The sequence below is a fragment of the Rhipicephalus sanguineus genome, chromosome 3 (assembly GCF_013339695.2).
Source record: "Rhipicephalus sanguineus isolate Rsan-2018 chromosome 3, BIME_Rsan_1.4, whole genome shotgun sequence".
NCBI lineage: Eukaryota > Metazoa > Arthropoda > Arachnida > Ixodida > Ixodidae > Rhipicephalus > Rhipicephalus sanguineus.
Window position 1 is genome coordinate 110335646 of NC_051178.1, and position 23171 is coordinate 110358816.

Here is a 23171-nt window from a genome sequence, read left to right on the forward strand (position 1 = left end):
GTGAATGCAAGGCGTTTCTTTCTGAAACACTTGCCTCGTCAGTAACCTTGCCAACGTTGAGGCATGCCTCGTCGGCTAGGGCTATGATTCCACGGTGTGGCTCCTCAACGAGGTCGCAGATGATCTTGTTGTTGAAGTAGGGCACGTCCTGCCACTGAATCCCCTCACGGAGATACTCTTCCTGCTCCTGCTTCAGAACCAGCTCAATGAACAGTTGTTGCAGCTTCTCATTGCAGTAGTTGATGCAGAACTGTTCAAAACTGCACATGCACAGAGAAAAAAAGTGAAAAAGCCCGCATGAAACATCAATAACCTGGAACCATCTTTCAAGGTGAGGCGTGGTACGGAAAATACACTGGCAAGCTGGCAATGCACATACAGCCGAACCTTAAAATATCAAACGCGGATATAATGAATTACCGGACATAACAATTGTTGGACACAACAAGAAATTCTAAAATGTTTTACACTGATATCAGCAGGTAGGAAAGTCATGTTTAGTAGTATTTTTTGTGCCGAACACAACCTCATAATTAACTGCAGTTGTAACAAGAAGAAATAAAAAATATAACATGTAAAATGCATCACACTGATATCCGCATGTAACAAACACAACACATCGAAGGCATTTTGTTCCAAATGTGATGTTATTTGTAATGCTGTTCAAATGCAACAACAAGATATAAGAAGCAAAACCGAAATATTTCATGTTAATCTTGCCCGGTAACAAATAAATGCTCATAACAAATCAAGGTATGTTTTGTGTCAAGCGTGATGTCATTGTAACAAGGTTAAGTCGTAACAAGATGTAAAGAAAGGTCTTTGTGGTTTATAAGCAGAAAGTGCCTCGGTATTCTGCAAGAGCTTCACAAATTTGGAATCAGCGAATATATTTGGAAATAATGCCACAGTTTCAAACAAAACTTGGAGTCATTTAACACTTAGAAAACTTATGTCATAGCCACATAAATTTTGTCATGCATAATATCCATTCAGCCAAGAAAGTAAAGTGTGCGCTTACGAGGTAAATTACAAATAAAATAGTTGCCTATTGAGTCGCACCTGTTGTTGTCGAAGATCTCAAATCCATAGATGTCGAGGACACCAATGACTGTGTTCTTGCGACCGAGCAAGCCGTTGGTGTGTACTTCGATGGCTTTGTTCACTCGACCCACGATCCAGGAGAACATGCGCTCGTAGATGGCCTGTTTTCAATCAATCAATCAATCAATCAATCATCAATCAATCAATCAATCAATCAATCAATCAATCAATCAATCAATCAATGCGCCAGTAGACAGATCAATCAATCAAATGTTATTAAATATTAATTAATCTGAAGGGTTTATGCGGTAAAGCTCAACTAGAAAGCTCCTTCAGTACTTCTACAATTAAGGCATTTCAAAAGCAAGAGAAACTACTTCTCAACAAAAGCTCAAATCAAAGGCTTTGCAATGTTTTCCAAAAGGTCTTCCACGACACGAACGGTGTCACTGCACTATGTACCAAGTAAGAATTGCGTGGATTGATTCAATAACAACTTATGCGAAGAGTTTAGAGGGATACTAAATGGAAAAATAACTTGAGTTGTGCTATAACTGGTAATAGCTAGCAGACTTGGGCTGTGTCAGAATTCCATAATATCGCAGAATGATTTCAAGTTCAAATGCAGCATTAAGCGTGCTGCATCGAACAAATATTGCTATCAGTTGGCATACTTTTACATGCACCAAAGTTTTACAGAAGTTTTGGTGCAAATGTGCTGGTAGCATTACGTTTCATTGCTGCACAGCTGGTAGCCAAACTTGCTGGTATAAAATACAAATTCATTAAATTAAAGTTTGAATCAAGGGTATACAACTCGCATTGACAAGCAAAAGGCAGGAATTTAACCTGCCATATTTAATTCGAGTAATTTAACTTTCTATCGGTGCAGGGCTCGATCGAGCCCTGTTCGCGCAGATGTAAAGGAAACTTACTCGAGGCAACTAGCTGACAACTTTTAAGTTGCCAGAGAGTGTTGTATCCTGTGCATATTTCACTTGGTTTTGGTTTCAGTGTTTAGGCTGACAACACTGCGTCACTGTACTTAAATATATAGGTGGCTTCATGACTGCAAAACAGCAGAAAAAATAGGGACACAGAAAGGACAGACAGCACCAAGCACATACTACCAACAATACGTTTATTTGTGTGAACACGAATATACCGTACTTTCTCACATATTACCCACCCCTGCATATAACCCGCACCCCTAGCTTTAACTTTACAAAAATAAAAAAAAATATGCATATAACAAGCACCCCCACTTTTTAAGCACATTTTTCCATTTTTGGTGCGGGTTACATGCAAGAAAATACGGTATACACTTTCCATAGGAGAGGGAGGTTTGTGAAAACATGTGTGCGTCCCACACTATCTAGAACATGAGCTTAACGGCGCAGATAAACTTCTGTGTTCTTTCTGTGTCTTTGTTTTTCGTGCTATTTTGCAGTCATGAAGCCATACCAACACGTTCAGTCTCATATCCTTTTAGTATATAAATGGAACATTTATTAAAGGTGGTCAGTATGCAACACACAACCAGTTTACTAGTCACGTCACTCCTTCAGTACACTGATGACTCTAGAAGAAGGCTCACCTTGGCAAAGGCATCTCGTCCATAGACGGCCTCTGTGAGCGTGTGCCCCTTCTGCATGACCTCCCCGCCAGCTGCAATGACCCTGTGGCACAGAGCCTGGTTCAGATCCTTCTCGGACACAGAGAGGAGCTGGCTGAGTTGCTTGAGACTGCCTTTAGTCTTGGCTTGGTCCTCCTCGACCACAAAAGACACTTCCCCCTGGGAAAGATGACATTTCAGTGCAAACTCATTTCGGTTGCAGGTTACTCATGACAACTCAGCAATACTTATTCAAGGTGAAACTGTCATACAACCAGCAATGGCACAAGTGCACGCACACAATTGGTCAAAAATGACTAGCTCAGCAAGACCCAAGGCGCGAGATATTAAAACACGCTAATGCGCTCAGCCTGGGTGACTGTGTCGAGCTGCCCCTCTCGGCAACCGCTGGTACCACGACTGGCCGGTAACAATAAATTCTGGCTACGGTGGCTCCCTCATTGCCTCTATTGATTGATAACCCACACAAAAGAGGTGGTAAAATGGATATTCAAGAATGCATAAACTGGCAGGCGTGGCTTAGTTGATCTCAGAGTGACCAACTAAGTCACAAAAAGAGTGATCTCTTTTTTTAAACACTGGACAATAAAATAGTTTCACTTTGGAGTCCCAAAGAGCCACATGGAAACAATTTCCAAGCTGAATGACACACAAGCACTGACATAAGCAAGATGACACCAGTGCTTCGTCACTGTCCAAGTGTGCGCTAGTCCACGTATGTTATATACCAACCAGCCCAAGCTGCTCTCCTTGACATACAAGGCTTTCACCTTAATATAAACTTACCAAGTGCACAATGGCTGCCACAACCTTCCACAGTGAGTCGCACTCAGCTTGTGCAAATCCAAGTAACTTCAGTGCCGAGCAAACTTGCTTGAAGTCAGCCCGGTCGTTGATGGTCTCCACCTATGATTACGAGGAGCAAAAGCAACATTGTTTTCAGACTGATTGTAGAAGTGGTACAGTGCTAGATGATATGAAAGATATAGTGCTAATATACTAATAAGTACTCTATTTTAAGTAGTAATTGAGTACACGGGTGACAGAGAACACTTTGAAAAATCCTAGGCAATGTTGATAGGAGACTAAGTTATTAACTACATGATACACATTCCCCAACAGAACTTTCAATAAAAATTTTCTGAGAAGGGAAATTCTCAAAGGTACTATGTGAACAACCAGCGACAGGACTGCCACTGTATTGTACAGAGCGTAGGAGCTACAATGCCACAAAATGTTAGCGCAGCATAACAAATTTTGTCAACCAGTCACAAAATGTGGTTTGCCGTATGTGTTTCATTTTCTTGGCCTCTTGAGCAGTGACAAATGAACAGCTATAAAATGAAATGATTAAAAAAATATCCAGGATCAGATGGGATTTGAACACAGGCCCTCTGCGTGCCAGTCGAGTATTCCACCACAGAGTCACGCTGGTGCTTGAAACTCCTTTGCAAAAAGACCCTATGCAGGCGTCATGTCGGGCAAGGAATCACGTTAGCCTGTGTAATATAGCGTGGCAGGAGAGTAAAATAACAACCAGGTATCACACAATGCTAACTGTGCAACGAGTGTGTGGTTTAAAGCTTCCCACCCACTACAAAGTGCTCAACCATAATTCTTCATCGTCATCAGCCTCACGCAGCATCAACAAAGTGCGCATAATGCCTCACAGATGTGTAGCGGGTACCTCGCTTATATGCAGGTAGACGAATAATGGCATAGTGGGTGCTCCCCTCATACTTCACAAAAATTGTGATTTGTGGCGTATAGTGGATACCTTGCATGTGTACTCTTATTAGTTTCGCCAAGAGAGTTTAGAACGGGCTCTAGAAAGGCCGCTCTTCCAGCTTTAGCTGTGACTGTGTTGCGCGCTCCGCGCAGGCCTGCTGTTTTTTTGTACTAGTGTACTAAAAATAGTAGAATAAAAATTACAACTTGGGTTAGTTGGCCAATTTCAGGTGACATTACGGCAATATTAAAATAACTCGCAGCAACCTTATTTTATGACAAAAGGTCAAAACTTAAACCAGTATTCACCATATCCCATTACAATCTTCTTCAAAGCAAGGCAATGGTGCTGGTGCTGGATGAACCGCTGTACTGAAAAGCAACGATTGTGGGGTCATTCAACTACTATCTTGCACCTCCTTGTTTTCCCCACATGGTTCTTAAATCTACTGCAATCCAGCTGTCCCTGATGAGACATACTCTTTAAACCTCACAAAACTCAAGTGCCAGTATCCTTATTTGTAGTAATTGTTAGGTTCTTCAATGTGAGAAGACGAAAGTTAAGACAAATTTGCTGTCCATCATTTCCATGTCGGATGAAGTGCTGCAGTATAACAACAAGTGCATACAGGCACAGGTGCCAGATTCTCTTGAGTAATGATGGTATGAAAGCCAATGCTAGAGGCACCATGCATTGACCAGAGGGCACTATGTATGTAGCTCTCACTTAACACTCCCATGTCTCCAATATTGCCCTCTAGAGGCACGAAAAAAATTAGATGCATGCACATTCCCCTTCTAGTTTGGCCCATTGCCATGATAGAGTGTACATCTAAAGAAAAGAAGAGATGCCAGCCATTGCCTAAATTTGGCTTGTTTGCTCGCAATGCGGTGCGTTTTGATGCTGCTGTTGCATGGGGAAAACTCTAGCACACAGTGCCTGTTAGTCAACCTGTACCTACATACCTTGGGTGAGCCTCCCTGTCGGGTGTAAAAGTACAGCTGTGGCTCGTGCTTGAGGCCATAGGAAGACAGCTGTGAATCAGGTGCGCCGTACAGTAGCTCGTAGAAGGCATGAAAATTTCGTTCACCCGGTTGCTGGTAGATCACACGGGACTATACCAAAACATGAAAAAGGCGAAGAAGAAAAACATGAGATTTAATCCTACTAGCATTCACTAAGCACAAATTCTAAAAGTGGCTTCAGATCTGTATCAGTTTTCATGGCGTCGGTTTTAAGATTTGAAGGTATTAAAAAACCACTCCATTCAGTTACAGAGAAGTTGTACTATCAATAGCAAAAAACGCTAGTATATTTAGTGAATGTTAATCTGTAGTTCGTGCAGCTGGAAAATAAAGCATCAATGATTTGTGGGTACTGTGAGCTGCGATATGTGGAGGATAACACAGTCTGGTGGTGCAGGAGGAAATACCACCTTCACATCACGTACATGCTTCTGCTCCTAGCCGATGCACTAGATATGGTGCCGCCTTAAGTTTCCATGCATCTAACAACACAGTGCCTGAATTTCTTGAAAAACCTATATGCGACGATTAATACGGGCAAAAAGCAACTGTACTGCATACCTTTTCTAAGAGGTAGTTGTTGATGTGTCCTCCCAGAGGGTCTCCCTTGAAGTCAAAGTTGATGTCCATGTACTTTCCAAAGCGACTCGAGTTGTCGTTGCGATTCGTTTTGGCATTGCCAAATGCCTCGAGAATGCAGTTGGACTGTAGCAAGATGTTTTTGACCCTGTTGAAAAAAAAATTACAGGCCCTTTACCTAACACTAAGCGCAGGCGAAAGCCTAAGCTCTCAGTCATTAAGTTACCTTTTATTCACTTTCATTACAACATTTTTCCCATTGTTATTTCACATTTGATTAACCTTTAATTTACTGTGATTCAAACACATACCATTACAACTTTGATTTATATTTGACACACTTTAATACCTTTTGACATTTGGTTTACTAGCTGTTAATTCACAGGTTATTAACATGCATACCCTTACTAATATATTAGTATTTCACTGTAATCTGCATTTTATGCACCTTCAATTAACTTTAATTCAGCTTTGATTCACGTTTGATTCACTTTATGCACTAATTATAATTTCTAATCCCTTGGCATAACCTTACTCTTAATCACACACCCCCTCCCCCCATTAACATTTACTGAATGCAAAATACTATATAAACATGTTTTTTGCAACTGAAAATAGGAATAGACTATCTTCCACATAGAAGGTGTAACATTCGCTGTAGAATGACATTCAAAAAGCTGTAGAAATGGGCACATGTTACATCCATTGTCAATGAGTGGCACTTTTTTACTTTCGAACAAAAAGGATATGTACTTGTGCCTAAGTGAAAGCAATGATACACCTCAATGCACATCATACAAAAGTGCTTCAGTAAATATAGAAACAAGTAACATAAACAGGTTAACTCTAAAAAAAACATTTAGAGAGATGTCATAAGCAATTGTGCATGCATGGTGCTGATTACAGAGTTTCCACAGTTTCATAATGTACACATCTGCATAGATACCTAATAAAGTATAGTGAAAAATGTTGTCAGGACAGCCCATTCGGTAAGAGCATCATACACAATCACTGTTTCTTGACTTCATACGAACATGACTAACATAGGGCAGGCCATTCAGTTCCCCTTCATGCTCATTACACACCGAAAAAAGGTTGAAACCATGTTTACAGTCTAAAGTCTGCCAAATATTCGAAACAAGCACCTACCTTTCAATTTCCTGCTGGCCTGTGACATTTGTGATGGCTGCTATATACCTCATAATAATCTTGGAGGCTTCTGTCTTTCCAGAGCCACTCTCACCTAGAAAAGCACATGAATGCACCCTCCGATCAGGTGCGGATGCAGGATTTTTTTAGCAAAGAGGTTGTGGGGAGGGGGCTCGCATTGAGAGGTGATTAATGATGATGACTTCACGGACACTCACGATCAACAATCATATAATAATTTCATTCATGTCCCAATGTTTCAGACCGGCTAGGCCGGTTTTTCAGATGGCGGGCTAGTTGCCAGTCCGCACTGGCCGCCATTGGCCGGTTTTTCTTTTGTCATAATATCGCGATTATTTATTTTTTGGGTGTTTTATAAGCATCAGTTCAACAACTACAACGGTAAATATTTATCGTCAATCACCAAAACTCTTACGCTATTAGTCAACCACTTTCTGGGATCCCTTCCAAGTCTACCGATCATTGGAATAGAGCATATTATTGTGCGTGTGTGGTACATGAATATCCAACATTTTTGTGGCATATGCACATTTTAACGTTCCTTTGCGTCTATAATGCCAGTGGCCTGTTGGATTCAAATGCAAAGAAGAGCTTTTTTATGGACAAAGCACTGTGGTTCCTTTACAGTGCAGCACATTCCGAGTAATAAGCGAAGCGTCATTCCAATCACGGGTACTCTTATGTCCGCAATTAGGCTAGTTGGTTAGCTGAGTGTGCTGCTTTTGTTTGTGCATTGGGTTTAATTGGGCTAATGAAAGCAATGTTATGTTAAATGACACTGCTTGCCGAAGAATTGACATAGCGTCTATTGTTCAACATTATTTTAATCTTTAACCCGGGCCCCTCCCCCTCCGTCGAAGGGCCGGTTTTTTTTTTCGGTAAAAGGTGGCAACCCTAGATGATACACGCTGGCGCTGCACAAACAAACAAGGGAGAGGCGGATTAGGACATCTAAACACCCCCATTCATCCAGAATTTAAGCATGCCTGAGAAATTACTAAGGCCATACGCTGTCGCATGAAAATGAGCCTGCAAAGTAGGAACATCAATGGAAGAAGAATTAAGTGACAGAAGGAAGCAAGCGAGAAGATTGATCAAGCACAACAAACAAACAAATGAAAAGTATAAAAAATAAATGTAGGGAGAACGCTAAAAAGAAGGAGGTGCACAGTGAGAAATAAGAAAAAAAAATGATGCATGCACTAAAGAAAGCTTAGAGTCATAGGGAAGCGAAATGGAAATGCTTAATAGTTTTTAATAATAGCAGAGCATACTTTAAGAAGTATGCTCTGCTAATTAAAACTACAACACAAAAGGATTAATTAGAACTAACAGACAAGAAAGCCTGTTAGTTCTAATTAATGTTGTGTCTAGCAAAGAAAAGTGAGCCCTTAAAATTTCCCTTCTTTCGTTAACACAAAAGGATGTGCCTTGCTTGCGATCAATGATTTTTCTTAATAAATGCCATTATGATTGACAATGTCAAGCGCAGCAGCGCTACGAGCTGCGAGTGCGCCACAAATTCCAAGAAACAATCCCTCGTCCTCTCCGGGCCTTTCGGTATCCCCAGTGTTGGCCGTGACATCACCATTCGCGTCTGGTCATGCCATCCACAAAAAGAACCTGTTTGCCTGCTCACGGGTACGCGCGTTCACCGCTGTTAAACCCCGTCGAAGCACTCAGCCAGGTGGAGATGAGTCGACGAAAGGAGCATAGCGAACGAAAGAGCGAAACAAGCGAGGGCCTCTTTTGGATAATCAAAAGCGCGTAACTCCGCTATTACCACACCGTTTTGAAAAATTCTCGTGGCTACATATTTGTTGAAAACTCGTGCACGACTGCAACACCTCAACTAAATTTCGACCTCTGGGTGGCTTAGGGGCAGTTTAAGCAGGGCCCATTTTTGCGCGCACACACACACAAACGTGTGTGTTCTTATTTAAAACAAAAAATTCCTGTGTATGTTCACTTTCAAATATTTCTTTGCGTTCAGCATAGCTTTATATATATCTCTACGGGGTGTTTTTTTAATGCAATACAGATTTTTTATAAAAGTCCTATGACAGCAATGCTCCTGTAGTCCTTGCACACAAACTTGAAGTCGAAGCGGACATACTTTGCCCAGGTCATATAAGACTAATTAACAAAAAGACTCGCTAATTCATTTTTAATGATTGACTTTAGGGCAGTTGTTGATATAACAAAGTTGTAGTACATGACAATTTATGGCATACTCATTCTTTTTGAGAAATTACGTAAAGCACGCAATTCCAGATAATCGAATTTTAAACGGGTCATGAACCACTTTTCCAAGTATTCATCAAATGACCTCAGCATCGGAGTTTTTTTTTATTGCCTTATGAATCGATTGCCGCAAAAATTTCGCGAATCCGGCGATTTTATCGCTTAAATTTCTCTCTCCTCTCGTCCCGACGAGCGCGCGCTGGAAGCTACACAGGGAAGGATGGCACGGGGAAAAGAAGTTACGTCAGCGCGCGTCATGACCTTGGGCACGCGCGCTATGAAACGCGATCGCTCTTTCCCATTGTTATTTTTGTGAGTGACCACTTCCTCCATATGAGCGACTGTGGCTCACTGTGTAATGTTAGTAGACTATGGAGAGCGGCGCCATCACTTCCTTGTCACGTGTAGCTCCGGTCTTGCGTAACAGATAGGCCGCGTGTTATTTCCATCGCGCGCGCCAGCGAATCCACAATAGAGGAAGAAGAAGCTAGCGCAGCAAGCACGAGGAGATATTTTTCCACAAATTCTACTGCCACACGCTTCGTGGCTGATCCCCCGTAGTGGGTTGAGCTATTCCCCTAAGGAACCAACCAACCAACCAATCTTCATGGCCCCAGTCAGCAAAATAAAGGCTCTTTTAACTACCTCGATGGAATCGAGTTATTCCACGGCTCCTCTACGCCATATCCCATACACGCGTTCCGTGCACGCCGGGCGCGGTCAGTTCCGATGTCGCCCTTAAAATTCAATTATGGACATCTCGATCGAATTAGGTGAAACGTTCGTGATTTATAAAACATGGGTATGCTATAAACTGACATCACAGTACAACTTTCTAATATAAACGACTTCCCTGACGTCAATAATTAAAAATTTAACAAGTTTTTGTTGATTATATATAGTCGCGTCAGGGTCATTTTAGTTGCGGCAAGGTATTTCCACCTCGAAATAGAGTTCGCGCGTGAGAACGACAGACCACCCCTCTGTAACGCTGATCTCAGATCAAAATAAAGTTGTTCTCATCCTCCCGATTTTAACCGCATGCTCGCATTATACGTTTCCCGGCAACTGCGTTTTTTTTTTTTTTTTTTGCGCGGTCCCATTAAAAACGTATTAGAGGGATTTCATATCTTTAACCTCAAATGGTGTACGAGGCTTTCTCGGATTTTCACTTGAGCAGTACGAGTGTTCACGGCCGGCATAGGAGTGTATATACGTACCAGAAATGACGATGCAAGTGTCACGAGACTTGCGCTTCATCTCCTTGTAGGCGGCGTCGGCGATGGCGAACACGTGTGGCGGTCGCTCGAAGATCTCGCGGCCCTTGTAGTCGGCCACCTGGTCGGGGCCGTAGATGTTGAGCGTCCGGTACGGATTGACCGAGACGCACACCTCGCCGATGTACGTGTACACGCGACCCGCATTGTACCTGCACAAGCAACATAAATGCAGGCGCTTGTAAGTACATATGGTGGCACTTCGTGAAGAAGCAGACGCACACAATTAGATGCAGATTCATATGGGCCATGTCTTCATTGGACTTTATTTGGAAGAGCTAGGGCTTTATTACTGCGTACACTTCGATGTCATAAGGCAAAGTAAAGCAAAATGGATCAAAGAAATGCCGTGGTTGAAGAAGGATGCATATTTGGGCGAGTTGGTGATCGTACATTTTTTCAAGGAACAGCGCGGATGTAAAACAAAGACAAAAATAAGGAGGAGGAAACACACAAGACGAGCGCAACTATGAACTGAAAATTTTTATTGAACTGTCGTTCATCCATGGGCGTCGGCAGGATCTTATATATTATTTGGGGGCGGGGGGTAGCATCACGCTGGTGTGGTTGGGGGGGGGGGGGGCGACGGCCATGGGTTGAAGGCGGTTAAACGAAGATAACGGCAACTACCGCGGAAGGCATGCCGCGGCGGTGTCCCGCGTGTCGGAGCTAGCCCCCGCACGGCAAGCAACGGCACGCTGTTGACATTTCTCTTCGTATTGCCAGCGGGGAAATTACGTGACAGGCGTTGTCTCGAAGCGCACGCGCCTGCCGGCTCGCGGCTCTCGCCGACCGACGGAGATGGGTACATGGCAGAGAACAAACCAACACTGCGCATGTCCATTGCCATGACGACGCATGTGCGAGGAGGAGAAAATTGACCTTGGCAGAACTTCAATGTGAAACGCATGCACAAAGTCATTTTCTGAATTTGTGCCGGGAGGTACAGTAATCGCTCTAATATACATTTTGAAGAAGGGCATACGAAATTCAGAAGAATTTACAGCTGGGCTGGTTGGCAATAGTTCTTGAACATCTTGAATGCAGCGCAAAAACGACACGGACAAAAGAATATAAAAGGACACACCACATCCACAACCACGAGGATATCCCGGCCGCCTTTTCGGTAAGATATAATGGAAGACCAAGCTTGGGACATATGCTGCTATAGAACACCAGCTAGTCGTGTACGTAATTTTCTAAGAAATGCTACATCACTCACGGAGGCAGGAACGTAGCCAGAATTTTTTTTTCGGGGGGGGGGGGGGGGGGTGCTGTTTCCGCTGGCTACGCCAATGAACGGAGGTCGTTATGTGGTCGTTATTGGTCATTTTATCACCAGTAGAGCAATCCTGCGCACGTTTTTATGAAATTTTTCTCCCGTTTATTCAGGGCCGTACCCAGGAATTTTTTTCGGGGGGGGTTTGCGTGTAGAACGGCTGCCATTTTTTAAGATTTATACTGGCTTATTTTTGTGAATAAATCAAGTACATCGCTTACTTGTAATAATTCGATGGTACTTTTCAATTATTTGTACCCAAATAAAGAAATTGGTATGTCAACCTCAAATTCTGGTTAAAGCAAGAAATAAGTTTGGACAATAGCACCACCAAAGCCGGGGACACCGCGACCAACGGCTCCTGATGAAGTAGCACAATGTAACCACGGTACAAAAACGGTATGTATGTGTTACAAGCTGCCACTCTAGCGTCGCCAGCGCGAAGTCGGCGACGGGAATGGCAGCAGGTTAGGTCGTTCCGTACGTAAGCAGAGACAGTGAAGAGATCAGAGACGTGTGTGGGGAAAAACAAAACTCTAGTGATATTGCAGCACGAGGAATCTAGTACAACACTTAATACCAACTAACAAAATACATATAAATCAATAAATCAGCTTACAAGAGAGAAGTATTACAAACTACACAAAACTAACCAACAATAAAACTACAGATGAGAAAGTCCGAAGGTATAAACAGGTGAAGGGATACCTGTGATGACCGGCAGCGTTGAGTCCACGACAATCGGATGCAAGAAGTCAGAGAGAGTTCTGGCACAACTGCGATGTCGGCGGTGTTGCAGCGCTGGTGTTTCCGGTAGGCTAGTGCTTGAAGCCGATCTCGGGCAGGTTGAACTTACTCGAGATTCAAGTACCGATGCCTACGTTACAGACGTTAATTTCGCGTCACAACTAGACGAATGGCTAAGTTTAGGTGGCCAGCCGATACGGAGCCACAACCACTTAAGGGATACTTCTTGATCTCCTTCTACACCATGTTGGTCAGCAACTAGACTGCTTAGCAAGGCGAAATCCTGCGCTTAAATCGACCTCCGTGTCCCCTCATTCTCGTCCTGGGGGAAAAGAGACCTCTACATGGGTCCAATCATGCACGTTTCATTGTTAGAAACCCTAAAAATATATTGACCGCGTCCCTTTTTAATTAGGAGAGGGTCCTCAACTGAGCGAGAGTGACAACCTGTTGGGGTTCTCTCATACGGCTTGTCCACAAGCAGTTTTGCCCGTGGGAATGGTCAGTTTCCTTGGTTTCAGCCGGTGCGTCTTGCAGTCTACAGCTGGTTCGGGGTGCATCGCGGCCTTTGACGACCCTGCCGACGCCGCCGTAGGTACAAAGGATCAAACATCGGCGACTAACGTTTGAAGAAGAACACCCCATTCAGTACTTCCCTGCACTAAAGACCAGTCTTTTCATGAGCGAACGGTTCCACCGGTCAGCGGGGGAGTGCGGCGCCCGTTAATTTGCCGTTACGCCGGGTCGCAAAAATGGCAGTCCGTGACAGTATGTATGCAAGCAAACAAACAAGTCGCCCGACATTCCGATCTTCTTGTTACCGTTCGCACATTCTGCTTGCTGGATAGTTTCCTCGTAATTGCGAAAGAATAGAAGGGTTGAAGCTTGGGCTAGCTGGGTTTAGCTTTTAATCGACTCTTGAAACATAGAGGGAAGTTTAAACGAGGAAGTTTTTCCTTCTCGGCAACTTGCAAAATTCTGTGAGGACTTGTTCTGGGGTCACTTGAAGTTCTCGATGGATGCTGAGCAGTGATAGTCCGGTCAATCTGTCGTTGTTCATATGATTTCGAAGGTAGCTCTTCAGCCTTCTCAGTGTGGAAAAAGTCCGTTCCGGGGTCGACGTCGACACGGGTAAAGTCGCCAGGATAGAAAGTAGGCTGTGGATGTTCGGAAAAAAGTCGCGGTTGCACATCTCTAAGGCCTGTAAAGCACAAGCTGGGCGATTCTTTTCTTCGATCTGGCAGCATTTGTTCACCCACAGTGTGAACTCTGCTTCGATGACATTAGCGGAAGGAATGTCGCCAAGGTAAAACTGCACTGCATCATCAATATCAGAAAGGCTAGCCGATGCGCAGAATTTCGGCAGCAGCATGTTAAGGCCAACCACGACCTTCTATGGGCATCGAACCGGTCTCTTAATTGATTTTCGAAGTCAGCCAGCAAAGGCAAATACACATTCCTCCGGTAGTACTCTTCGGGAGTAGCAGAAGGTACGTTGCTTCTTTGCATCTGCCTTCCAGTGATGCGTGGTAGGGCCATCTCAACATTTGTGATCTTCAGCAAAGAGAGCGACTTCAGAAAAATCTTATTAAATTCCGTTTCCGCACTAGCCCTTTTTGTGGAAAGAACGTCTATAACATTCTTTACGTGATCGCACGCTTGAGCCAAGTCACAGTCAATTTTTTGAAGAAACTTGCAAAGTGGCAGTGTCAAAGAGAAGAGGTCGCTACAGATCTGAAGCGAAACGACAAACTCGGGCTTCGTAATGGCATTGAGCAGTTGAGAAGCTTTTGATGAAGTATCAGATGACGCGGCCTCTTCTTCCAAATATTCGAGGAATTGTACAATAGGCACGTACAGTTCAAGGAAACGCTGAAGTGCATCGTGACTCTCTACCCACCTTGTTTGGCAAAAGGAGAGAACTGATTTTCTTTTTTCTTGTGTTAAATCTTCTACTTTGTCTCGCAGTTGGTTCGTCCTCTGTGGCGAAGCTCTCACAAACGTACAGGTTGAGGATACAGTTCCCAAACAGTTGCGGATGCTGGGGAGTTTGCATGCGTGAAGCAGAGCAAGGTTCAACGAGTGGGCGCTACAATGCACGTACAACGCTTTGGGCGCTGTTTGACGAATGAAGGCTTGAACACCGTTAAGGTGGCCGCTCATTGATGCCGCGCCGTCGTATCCTTGCCCGCAAAGTAGGTTCAGGTCAAAGCCATGACCTCTAAGGCTGTTCAGGATTGTGCTCGCCAGCGCCTTGCCAGTGAGATCGTACACGGGAACGAAATCTACAAAATCTTCTTTAAGTATGGGCACTCCCGACGTGTCGTGTCCAACGTACCTTACACATAGGGAAATGTGGGCGGTGCGAGATATATCAGTGGCCTCGTCAGCTAGAACTGAAAAACACGAACCTGAGTTGACGTTTTCAACTATCTTTCTTTGTATGATTTTACCACAGAGGGTGATCAACTCATTTTGAATTTTTGGGCTCGTGTACAGCGCATTCGCCGGAGATGTTTCCATGTGAGCTCTCAAGGCGGCATCTCCACATTTTGCTCTCATCCTAAGCAGTGCGCGGAAATTTCCATCATTTTTCAATGGCAGCACTTCAGACATATTTATCGGACCAGAGTCGTCTGTGCCGCGAAGCGGTACTTCTTGCCTGCCACAGAAAAGGATTGTTTCTATTATTGGCAGCAAGTTCTTGCGGTTTTCTTCCGCCTGCTTTTTAAGCAGGCGGAAGTTGTGTTAAGATGTCATGCTGTGAGCGGGACCGGACTGCTAAAAAGTTCTCCGATAGCGTTGTTGACATGGCGTGATAACTGCTGGATGCGTGGCTCTTAAAGGCGTCCATGGCTTTCTTGTAATTGGTGAACTCCTTAGTTACAAAACAGCCCAAGCGCTGGTGCTCCCCTTTTCCTGCACACTCGCTTGCGAAGACTACGCAATATTTGCATAATGCTCCTTGAAGCTTCTCTGAATAAACAAGCCATGGGTAACGATCTACCCAGTGAGGTTGGAACTTCAGATTCCTTTTCCCTGTGGCTGGATAATCATAGTTAGCCGGAGGGGTCCACGGATTGAGCAGCAGCTTCTCCGTCGTCTCTGGATCATTTACATTATTGCTTTTCGAGACAAACAGTCCCAAGTCCAAAATATTCGCATTCGTCGCACAGAGGGGAGGCGAACCAGAATGTGTAGGTGCCATGCCACTCACCTTCCTTGGGCATTGCCCAGTGGTAAAGGCGTCACTTTGCCCAGAGTTGACTGTAGAACAAAGGTCACTTGGAGTTGCACTGCGGCCACCATCATTTTCCGGCGGCGCATGGGTGTCCTGCTTGTGTTCGTTCTCAGGTGATTCACATAAACCGGTGCATTCTCCTGAGTCGCTACAGAAGTTCCGACGCGCTTGGCTTTCCACCAGTGCTGAGGAGGGCGAAGTTTTATCCTTCGAAGGAGGCGGTTCTTCTCCGTCCGCTTCATCGGTTCGAACTTTCTTGAAGTAAGACGCAAGACTCCTTTGCTTCGTTGTTGCAGAGTGTCTTTTCATTTTGCTGCCGCAATCCTGTGCACGCACACAGAAGTGGCCAGTGGCTCCAAAAAGACGTTTGCGACTGCTTCGACTGCCTGGCGTGAACGGCGGGCGATGTTTTCTTCCTCTCTTATCCACTTTACAGTGGCTAGAATGTAGAAGTGTGATGAACGCGCCGGCTCCCGCGTGGCGCATGTGTTTTCTGAACGCCGCTACAGCTGGTGTGCATGCAGGACCATTATTGTACTCCCGCTGCAGCAAACTGGATTAACGCTACTTAAAGACCTTTTCACAGAAGACTCCATGGGCACTCCATACTCCCCTTAATATACGTGAACCCCCCAAGAATGCACTGCCGAGACATTTGCACTCCCGTGGTACAGTCCAGAAAGCAGGTGTTGCTCCGTTCCTGTGAAAAAGTCACCTTTTCACAGACGGCTCCCTGGGCGCCTGCATAATTCTCTCTGGGCTGCGCTAATTAAATAGCCGTGACCCCCCAAAAATGCACTTTGTAGGCTGTGACGTCAGCCTCTGTACTCCCGCGCGCAGCCCAGCTTGGCGGCGTTTTTTCTCTCCTGTGAAAGTTGACCGCTGGTGCCGGATTGTGTGCCGGCTGTATCCTCGCTTTGTGTGCTTTGTAGGGAGGCGCATATACCTTGTGTGTACAGAAGAGGTAGATTTCCTTGCGTGTGGTTAAGGTTGTTCGAAGTTGCTCGGATATGCCAGTCTTTCAGTAGATGTCATCTTCGATGATTCGTTTCGGTGGCGAAGACTACAGTTTGAGAAAAGTTTACCCTGCAGCCTGCGTCCTCGGAATGCGCCGCTGAGTTTTTCCGCTTAGGGGTTTCGTTCCCTGGCAAATTTGCGCACGTCGTGTTGGTGTTGCCGTTGCTGTCGAACTGTTTACTTTCACAGAAGGAGACGCGCTTTTCGTAGAAACCCAAAGCCGACACGTGCGGTCCGCACAGACGGATAACTTCTCCAGCGGCAATGCACAAGGAAAGCATCTGGAATCAATAAAGGAGCTGCTACGGGGTGAAAGACGAAAAAGAAAAGACTCGAAGGAACGCGAGGGCGAAGTGCAAAGCTGTACAAATAGGGCAGGTGCGCGTGCGGGGGAGGGAGCGCTGAGGTGTTCTGGTAGGTTTGAAGAAAGGAAGAAGAGGGAAGCAATGCCAGGAAAGTTGCAGTGTAACTTTGGCAGCTGGGGGTCGCTGTGAAGGCGTGTAAATATTTTAGTATCACCCGAAAAGTTAAAGCATCAAAAAAATTTCGGGGGGGGGTCAGAACCCCCTCAACCCCCCCCTAGTTACGGGCCTGCGTTTATTGGCTGGCATGTCGTACTGGCTTGACTGATTGTCACGTATGGCTGACAGATACAAACTGGATCACCTCGAAACAGCAAAGAATCCCTCCGGCGGCGCCATCTTAGTTCGAAGAATGGTGGTGCTGTTTCGCACTCAAGGTCGCGAAACCCACGAACGGTGACGAACCACACGCGGTATGCGAGTGCGAAATCGCCGCGCATCCTGCGTAAGTGCCGGCTGGATGGCATGTCGTTACTGCAGCGGCACGCTTTTGCGAATGTGTGCCACCGCCATTCGGCAAGCCCAAATTGCGTAGCTACGCGCCAAACGCGATAAAAGTAAAACGACACAAAGCGTATCGCGACAAAAAAATAAATGGGAAGTCAAAGAGGCAATTCATCGCGCGTTTCGTCTGGCCGCGTGCGCGGACGATGGGGGCGGATGAGAACTGTAACGGCACGATTTTCCAAGCTTCAGCTGCAAGACAGGACGATTCACTGGCGCAACTCTCGCGCCGCTGAAGACACGTTCGCACTTGCGGTAATAAGTATCTAGAAGACAGCTGATCTTATTGCGTGAAGGTGCCGTTCCCCTGCGGTTATCGAAACTGTTACTGTAGCAAAGGCTGACCGTGCGCAGCAGGGTTCTCCGTTAGGAGGGGGGGGGGGGGCAAGTTTCAGCGCCATTAATGTCAAAAGCCTGCCTGGCTGTAATATCCCTGCACTTTAAACAATGACGGCACGGGCTCGACTGAATATTAAGGTATGGGGCTGACATGGCGCCCGCCATTCGATGATTGGGAGAGCGGGGGCCGCTGCCCCTAATCGAGGTTAATCACTCACAGGGGACCCTGATAACGAGAAGAAAGTTTACGTAAGAACGCATATGCGTTGGAGCACGTATGGCAGGCATTACCAAATCACAAGTGGCAGCCAGCTTGCATGTATGCTTGAAAGGAGAAGTGTACAATCATTGACTTCTAACCGGTGCTAAGTTTGGAGGGTATAACGAAGATGAATGAGAAGGCATGGATCTCGTAACGAGCGATGAAACGAAATATATTACGCGTAATTTTAGGAGACGCGAGAACAGCGGCATAAAACAAAGAACAAGAGGGAGCAGCCGACATTCGCGTTAAGGCAGGCCACGTAACAAGTAGGATGGATAATCGGTATAGTATACTATAGCTGGTAAGGGATCCGTAATCCAGGACGGCAGAGGATTAAATGATGTCATAATTAGTATGTTCCATACATTAAATTAACTGATAGCCAGCTGTGCATATAATGAGCCACATACACCCGCTCCTAAGAGAAACGGCAAGGCATAGAAGACAAGTAATACGCTTTGTGCCACTTAATTGCGACTCTAGGCAGAGAGTGTTTCCATATAAAGTGTCGCGAACCTTGACACATATCCGGCACAGGTGTGCTGTGCTCATCACCGCGCGCACGCACTAGCCCTATAGCACGTGATCTCCTATCTTTCATTCAATGCATTCGCGCTATTAAAGCGTAGTTCAGCGCACGCGCATTGTCGACGATGACGTACGCTGATTACTTGGCCGCGCCTATAGCTTCACGCATGTATACTATAAGCGCCCACGCAAATAAATTAAGGACCGGAAATTAAGGAGGCGCGTCTGCGCGGCGTGCGACCACGTTGACGGCATTCAGCGCACACGCCCGAGAGACCGCTGTCTCTTCCATCACTAACGAATAGAGAGACCGTATATGTCGGCTGCATACAGTCCTATTATTTCGTACAGAGTGTTCGTGCTGCGCCGGCTGTCGTTTACAGCGCGAGTTTACTGTGCGGGCTATATACAACGTGCAAGGTCTGGCACGAGTGACACGTATACGACTCCGCACCCGAAAGCGTCGCATCATATACGCATATTATAGCACGATGCGTTTTTTTTTTTAATCAACCGAATGCGCGAAGTAAGCGGGAAATAAATAGACGGAAGTCCCCGCTTAGATATATGCAGCCCCGGTGTCCAAAGGAACGAGCTTTCTATGGGCTGGCGTTCTTGTTCGTTCTGTTTCCTTCTCAGCAACACCTCCCACGTATGTCTTAAATGGGACTCATTTATTCGCATCATTCAGAGTTTCACAGAAACTTGCAGACCTCGAGATCGCCACTGGCGCGACACCGAAGTCGTGTGCATCGACTACATGATATATAATACAGCACAACGTGTACGTGGCGTACACAGCCTTCTCTGCCATCCTGGCGATACTATCTACAGGCACCTGTTAACGGCGACAACAGTGGCTCTACATATGGAATCGACTACACGTATCACGCTGGGCTGTAGAGCTCACAGTGAATAAATGCTTATATATAGACATGAGCAATCAGGCAAAACTCACAGGGGTCCCTTATGCATTCGCCTAAGACGACTCGAAGGCGAAAGCCATCTTTTGATCCTGCCCCGCCCCCTTCCGAAAGCTTTCTGCGCCTAGCGTGGTTTCGCACTGCCTCCGTGATCGGCCCACCTTTGACCAAGCGACGATATCATGTGATGACGTCACAGTGACGTAATGATGACGTCACAAATTCTGACCATCTGTGACGTCATCACGTGATTTTTTGCATCACTCGTGTTGACGCCGCCGACGGTAAACTTTCGTGCTTGATGACACATCGAAGGCTTTCGCCTTAAAATCTGTCAAGGCTCCTCTGACGGACGAATGTTGGGCTCCTGGCACTTTCCGTCAACGCAACGTCAAATTTTGTTCTTAACACACTTCGAATCAATTGGTCGTATCTTAAAAGTCCAACCCTTCTTCAGCCTCTCTGTGATTTGCATCGTGTGCGCAAACGGCAGCAAAGTCAGTCTTACCAGTTGAACTCTATATAAAGTGATGTCAAGATAACGAGTTCCTTTACGTAGTTTCCCCCTCTCTCTTTTTTTTCTTCTAAATCTTATTCTGCCCTCCTACTTCAACAGCACTGATCTTCCCGTCTCCTACAGGTCTCTCCATGTCTTTGTAGTCTATATAAGTGAACCGCGTCCGCTGGGCATGCACGGCAAACAGGATGGGATAAAGACACTGCGAAGAGCACCAGTCCCAGTCCGGCTATCTATCGCTTCTGACGCAAAACGACGCGGGCAATTGCGAGGTCAACGATCGATGTCGTCTCTCTCACGCGGCCGCAGAATCCAAAACACTCGCATCGCGCCTAATGGAAGATGAGAATCGCACACGCCGCATTTTACAACAGCGCCCACGTTCCGGCGTCAAGGTTGTCTTCCCTACATCTTTCTCTCCCAGTTACATAATGGAAAATTGAAGCCTGTTTAACACTTTAGTGACCGCGGAATAATCGGTTGTTTTTAGGTCGTCCAGGAAATATTTTTTTTCTGCCACATAAACTGATTGATACTAAATTGTAGGATATCAAATGATAGAAGAAGCATTGGTCTTTCCAACAGTATTAATTTCAAACAACTGATTAATTACGAATATTATCAAAAAACTCTAAAAAAAGTGCAACAAAAATAAAAAGTTCATAACGCCAATGCTACCCTGCCCAGGTAAACATTAAAAAAAAATCGAAATATGCTTTTTAAACACAAAGCTCTTATAGAATAACACTGCAAATATAAGCTCTGTAAATACAAAAGTTATTTACATATATACAAAAATACTGAGCACTAGTGCCTATCATGTCACCGCGCGAAGCAGTTTCTCGACGCGGTGAAAGAAGCGTTGGATCACTGTTCTTCGGCTTTTCGAAAATATGCCCCCACGCATACTTGTTTGTGAGGTTGCATGTCTCTCTGACGAATTCTGCGGTGAAAAACAACACGAAGACGCCTCCGCGCGGCACTCCAAAGTGCTAGGTCAAGGTCCACTCCGTGCCGTCTTCGCGGAGAGAACTCCGCTCTTTCTGAAGGCCGCGCCATATGCCCCCGCCTGAACAAAGTTGACACCTTGCAGATAACAGCTGTGACCTTTAGTACGCACCGGATACGTTTACGTCCACGCGCGCCAGCGATAAAACGGCCCAAGGACAGAGCGTTACTTACTGGCGAATACCTGCTGATGTTCCGGGGCGGTTTGACCCACTATCGCCGTCCGTACTGAAGTCTGACGAATCGAAGTCGTCTTCCGTATATGTGGTGCTACCATCACCCAGAGATTTACGCTGAGATTCATCGGAATCCGTCAAAACTCGCTGTTTTCGTGGAGCACCCGCGAGCGACGTCGACGCTGCAAGCGAAACCACGAGCGCTCACCTCACCGACTGCGAAAGAGCTTTAAAAATCCCCCCGTGGTGGAAAAAAAAAACTCAAGAGCGACACTAATATAATACTTTGTCTTTTACCCTTTAAATGGCATTAGCTGTCCAGAAGCGCTAAGACAGCGCCAAAATTTGAACTTGAAGTCATCGATAACATACTATCGATGGGAATAGGTGCGGTCACGAAAGTTTTAAGTAATCGACACGCTCGAGACCATCATGGCTAAACAAGAATAGTGTTCCACGAGCCGGACAACCGTCAAACGCGGTTATGACGAAGTCTTGTGCGCAGCATTTTTTTTTCAGAGTACATATTAACGCCACAGCGTTAATGAGCTCATTTCGCGGACATTTCGGTGTTGGCGTCGGTGTCGTCGGTTGTGAGTGAAAAATCATCATCTTGTCCGTCACCGAAAAATCGAAAAAGATGCAAATAAAATAAATAATAAAAAAATCTTCGGTTCGAGTGAGAACCGAACCCAGGCCGTCTGCGTGGCAAACAGCTAGGTGTGTTACCACAGAGCCACGATACTACTTGAAACTTCTTCAAAAAAGAAAGAAAAAAACACTATATGAATGTCATGTAGAAAGATGCAAATAAAATAAATAATAAAAATCTTTCGTTCGAGTGATAATCGAACCCAGGCCGTCTACGCGGCAAGCAGGTGTTCTACCACAGAGCGACGATAATGCTTTGAAACTGCTTGGGGGAAAAACACTATATAGTTATCATGTAGTGGAAAGAATCTCCATAACGCATGTAATATTGCGTGGTAGAAGCATAGAATCGCGCCAGGCGTCAAAACATGTGAATTGCACAACGAGTGGGTGGTTTAAAGCTTGAACATGTTTACCTTAGCGCAACGACGACGAGGACACAGAGAAGAGGAGACAAACCACAGCGCTGACTCGCAACTGAATATTTTATTAGAAGAGAAGAACGAAAAGGGGGCACTTCAACCCTCCCACCCATGTGACACACAAAACCAATGAAACGGCAGGTCAGCTGACATCCTGAAGAATAAAGAGCCTCACGCAGACCACGTGTACTCTCCAACACCAGAGAAGTTAAGATATCGTGCTCTCTAGAAACCTAACCTCGCTATCATGTAGGGCAATAGAAGGCACACTAATGCACTGTTCTCCCCTTTTTCTGATATTATAAGCTTCAATAATTTCTCCTGTAGTTTGATCTCGGTGTGTCGATAGCACTTCAGTAATAATAATAATATATGGGGTTTAACGTCCCAAAACCACGATATGATTATGAGAGACGCCGTAGTGGAGGGCTCCGGAAATTTCGACCACCTGGGGTTCTTTAACGTGCACCTAAATATAAGTACACGGG

General features: G+C 45.3%; 1 protein-coding gene across 1 annotated transcript in view; it reads right to left on the bottom strand.

Moving 5' to 3' along the window:
- LOC119386949 (unconventional myosin-Id-like) overlaps positions 1-23171 on the bottom strand; it is an 83613-nt gene that overhangs the window by 29241 nt on the left and 31201 nt on the right. The window contains exons 2-9 of the mRNA XM_037654244.2: positions 10648-10856; positions 7163-7256; positions 5996-6161; positions 5375-5524; positions 3467-3586; positions 2642-2839; positions 1063-1205; positions 35-260 (exon numbers count right to left, since the gene is read on the bottom strand). Coding sequence (XP_037510172.1) covers positions 35-260; positions 1063-1205; positions 2642-2839; positions 3467-3586; positions 5375-5524; positions 5996-6161; positions 7163-7256; positions 10648-10856 — 1306 coding nt within the window. The remainder of the gene's footprint in view (positions 1-34; positions 261-1062; positions 1206-2641; positions 2840-3466; positions 3587-5374; positions 5525-5995; positions 6162-7162; positions 7257-10647; positions 10857-23171) is intronic.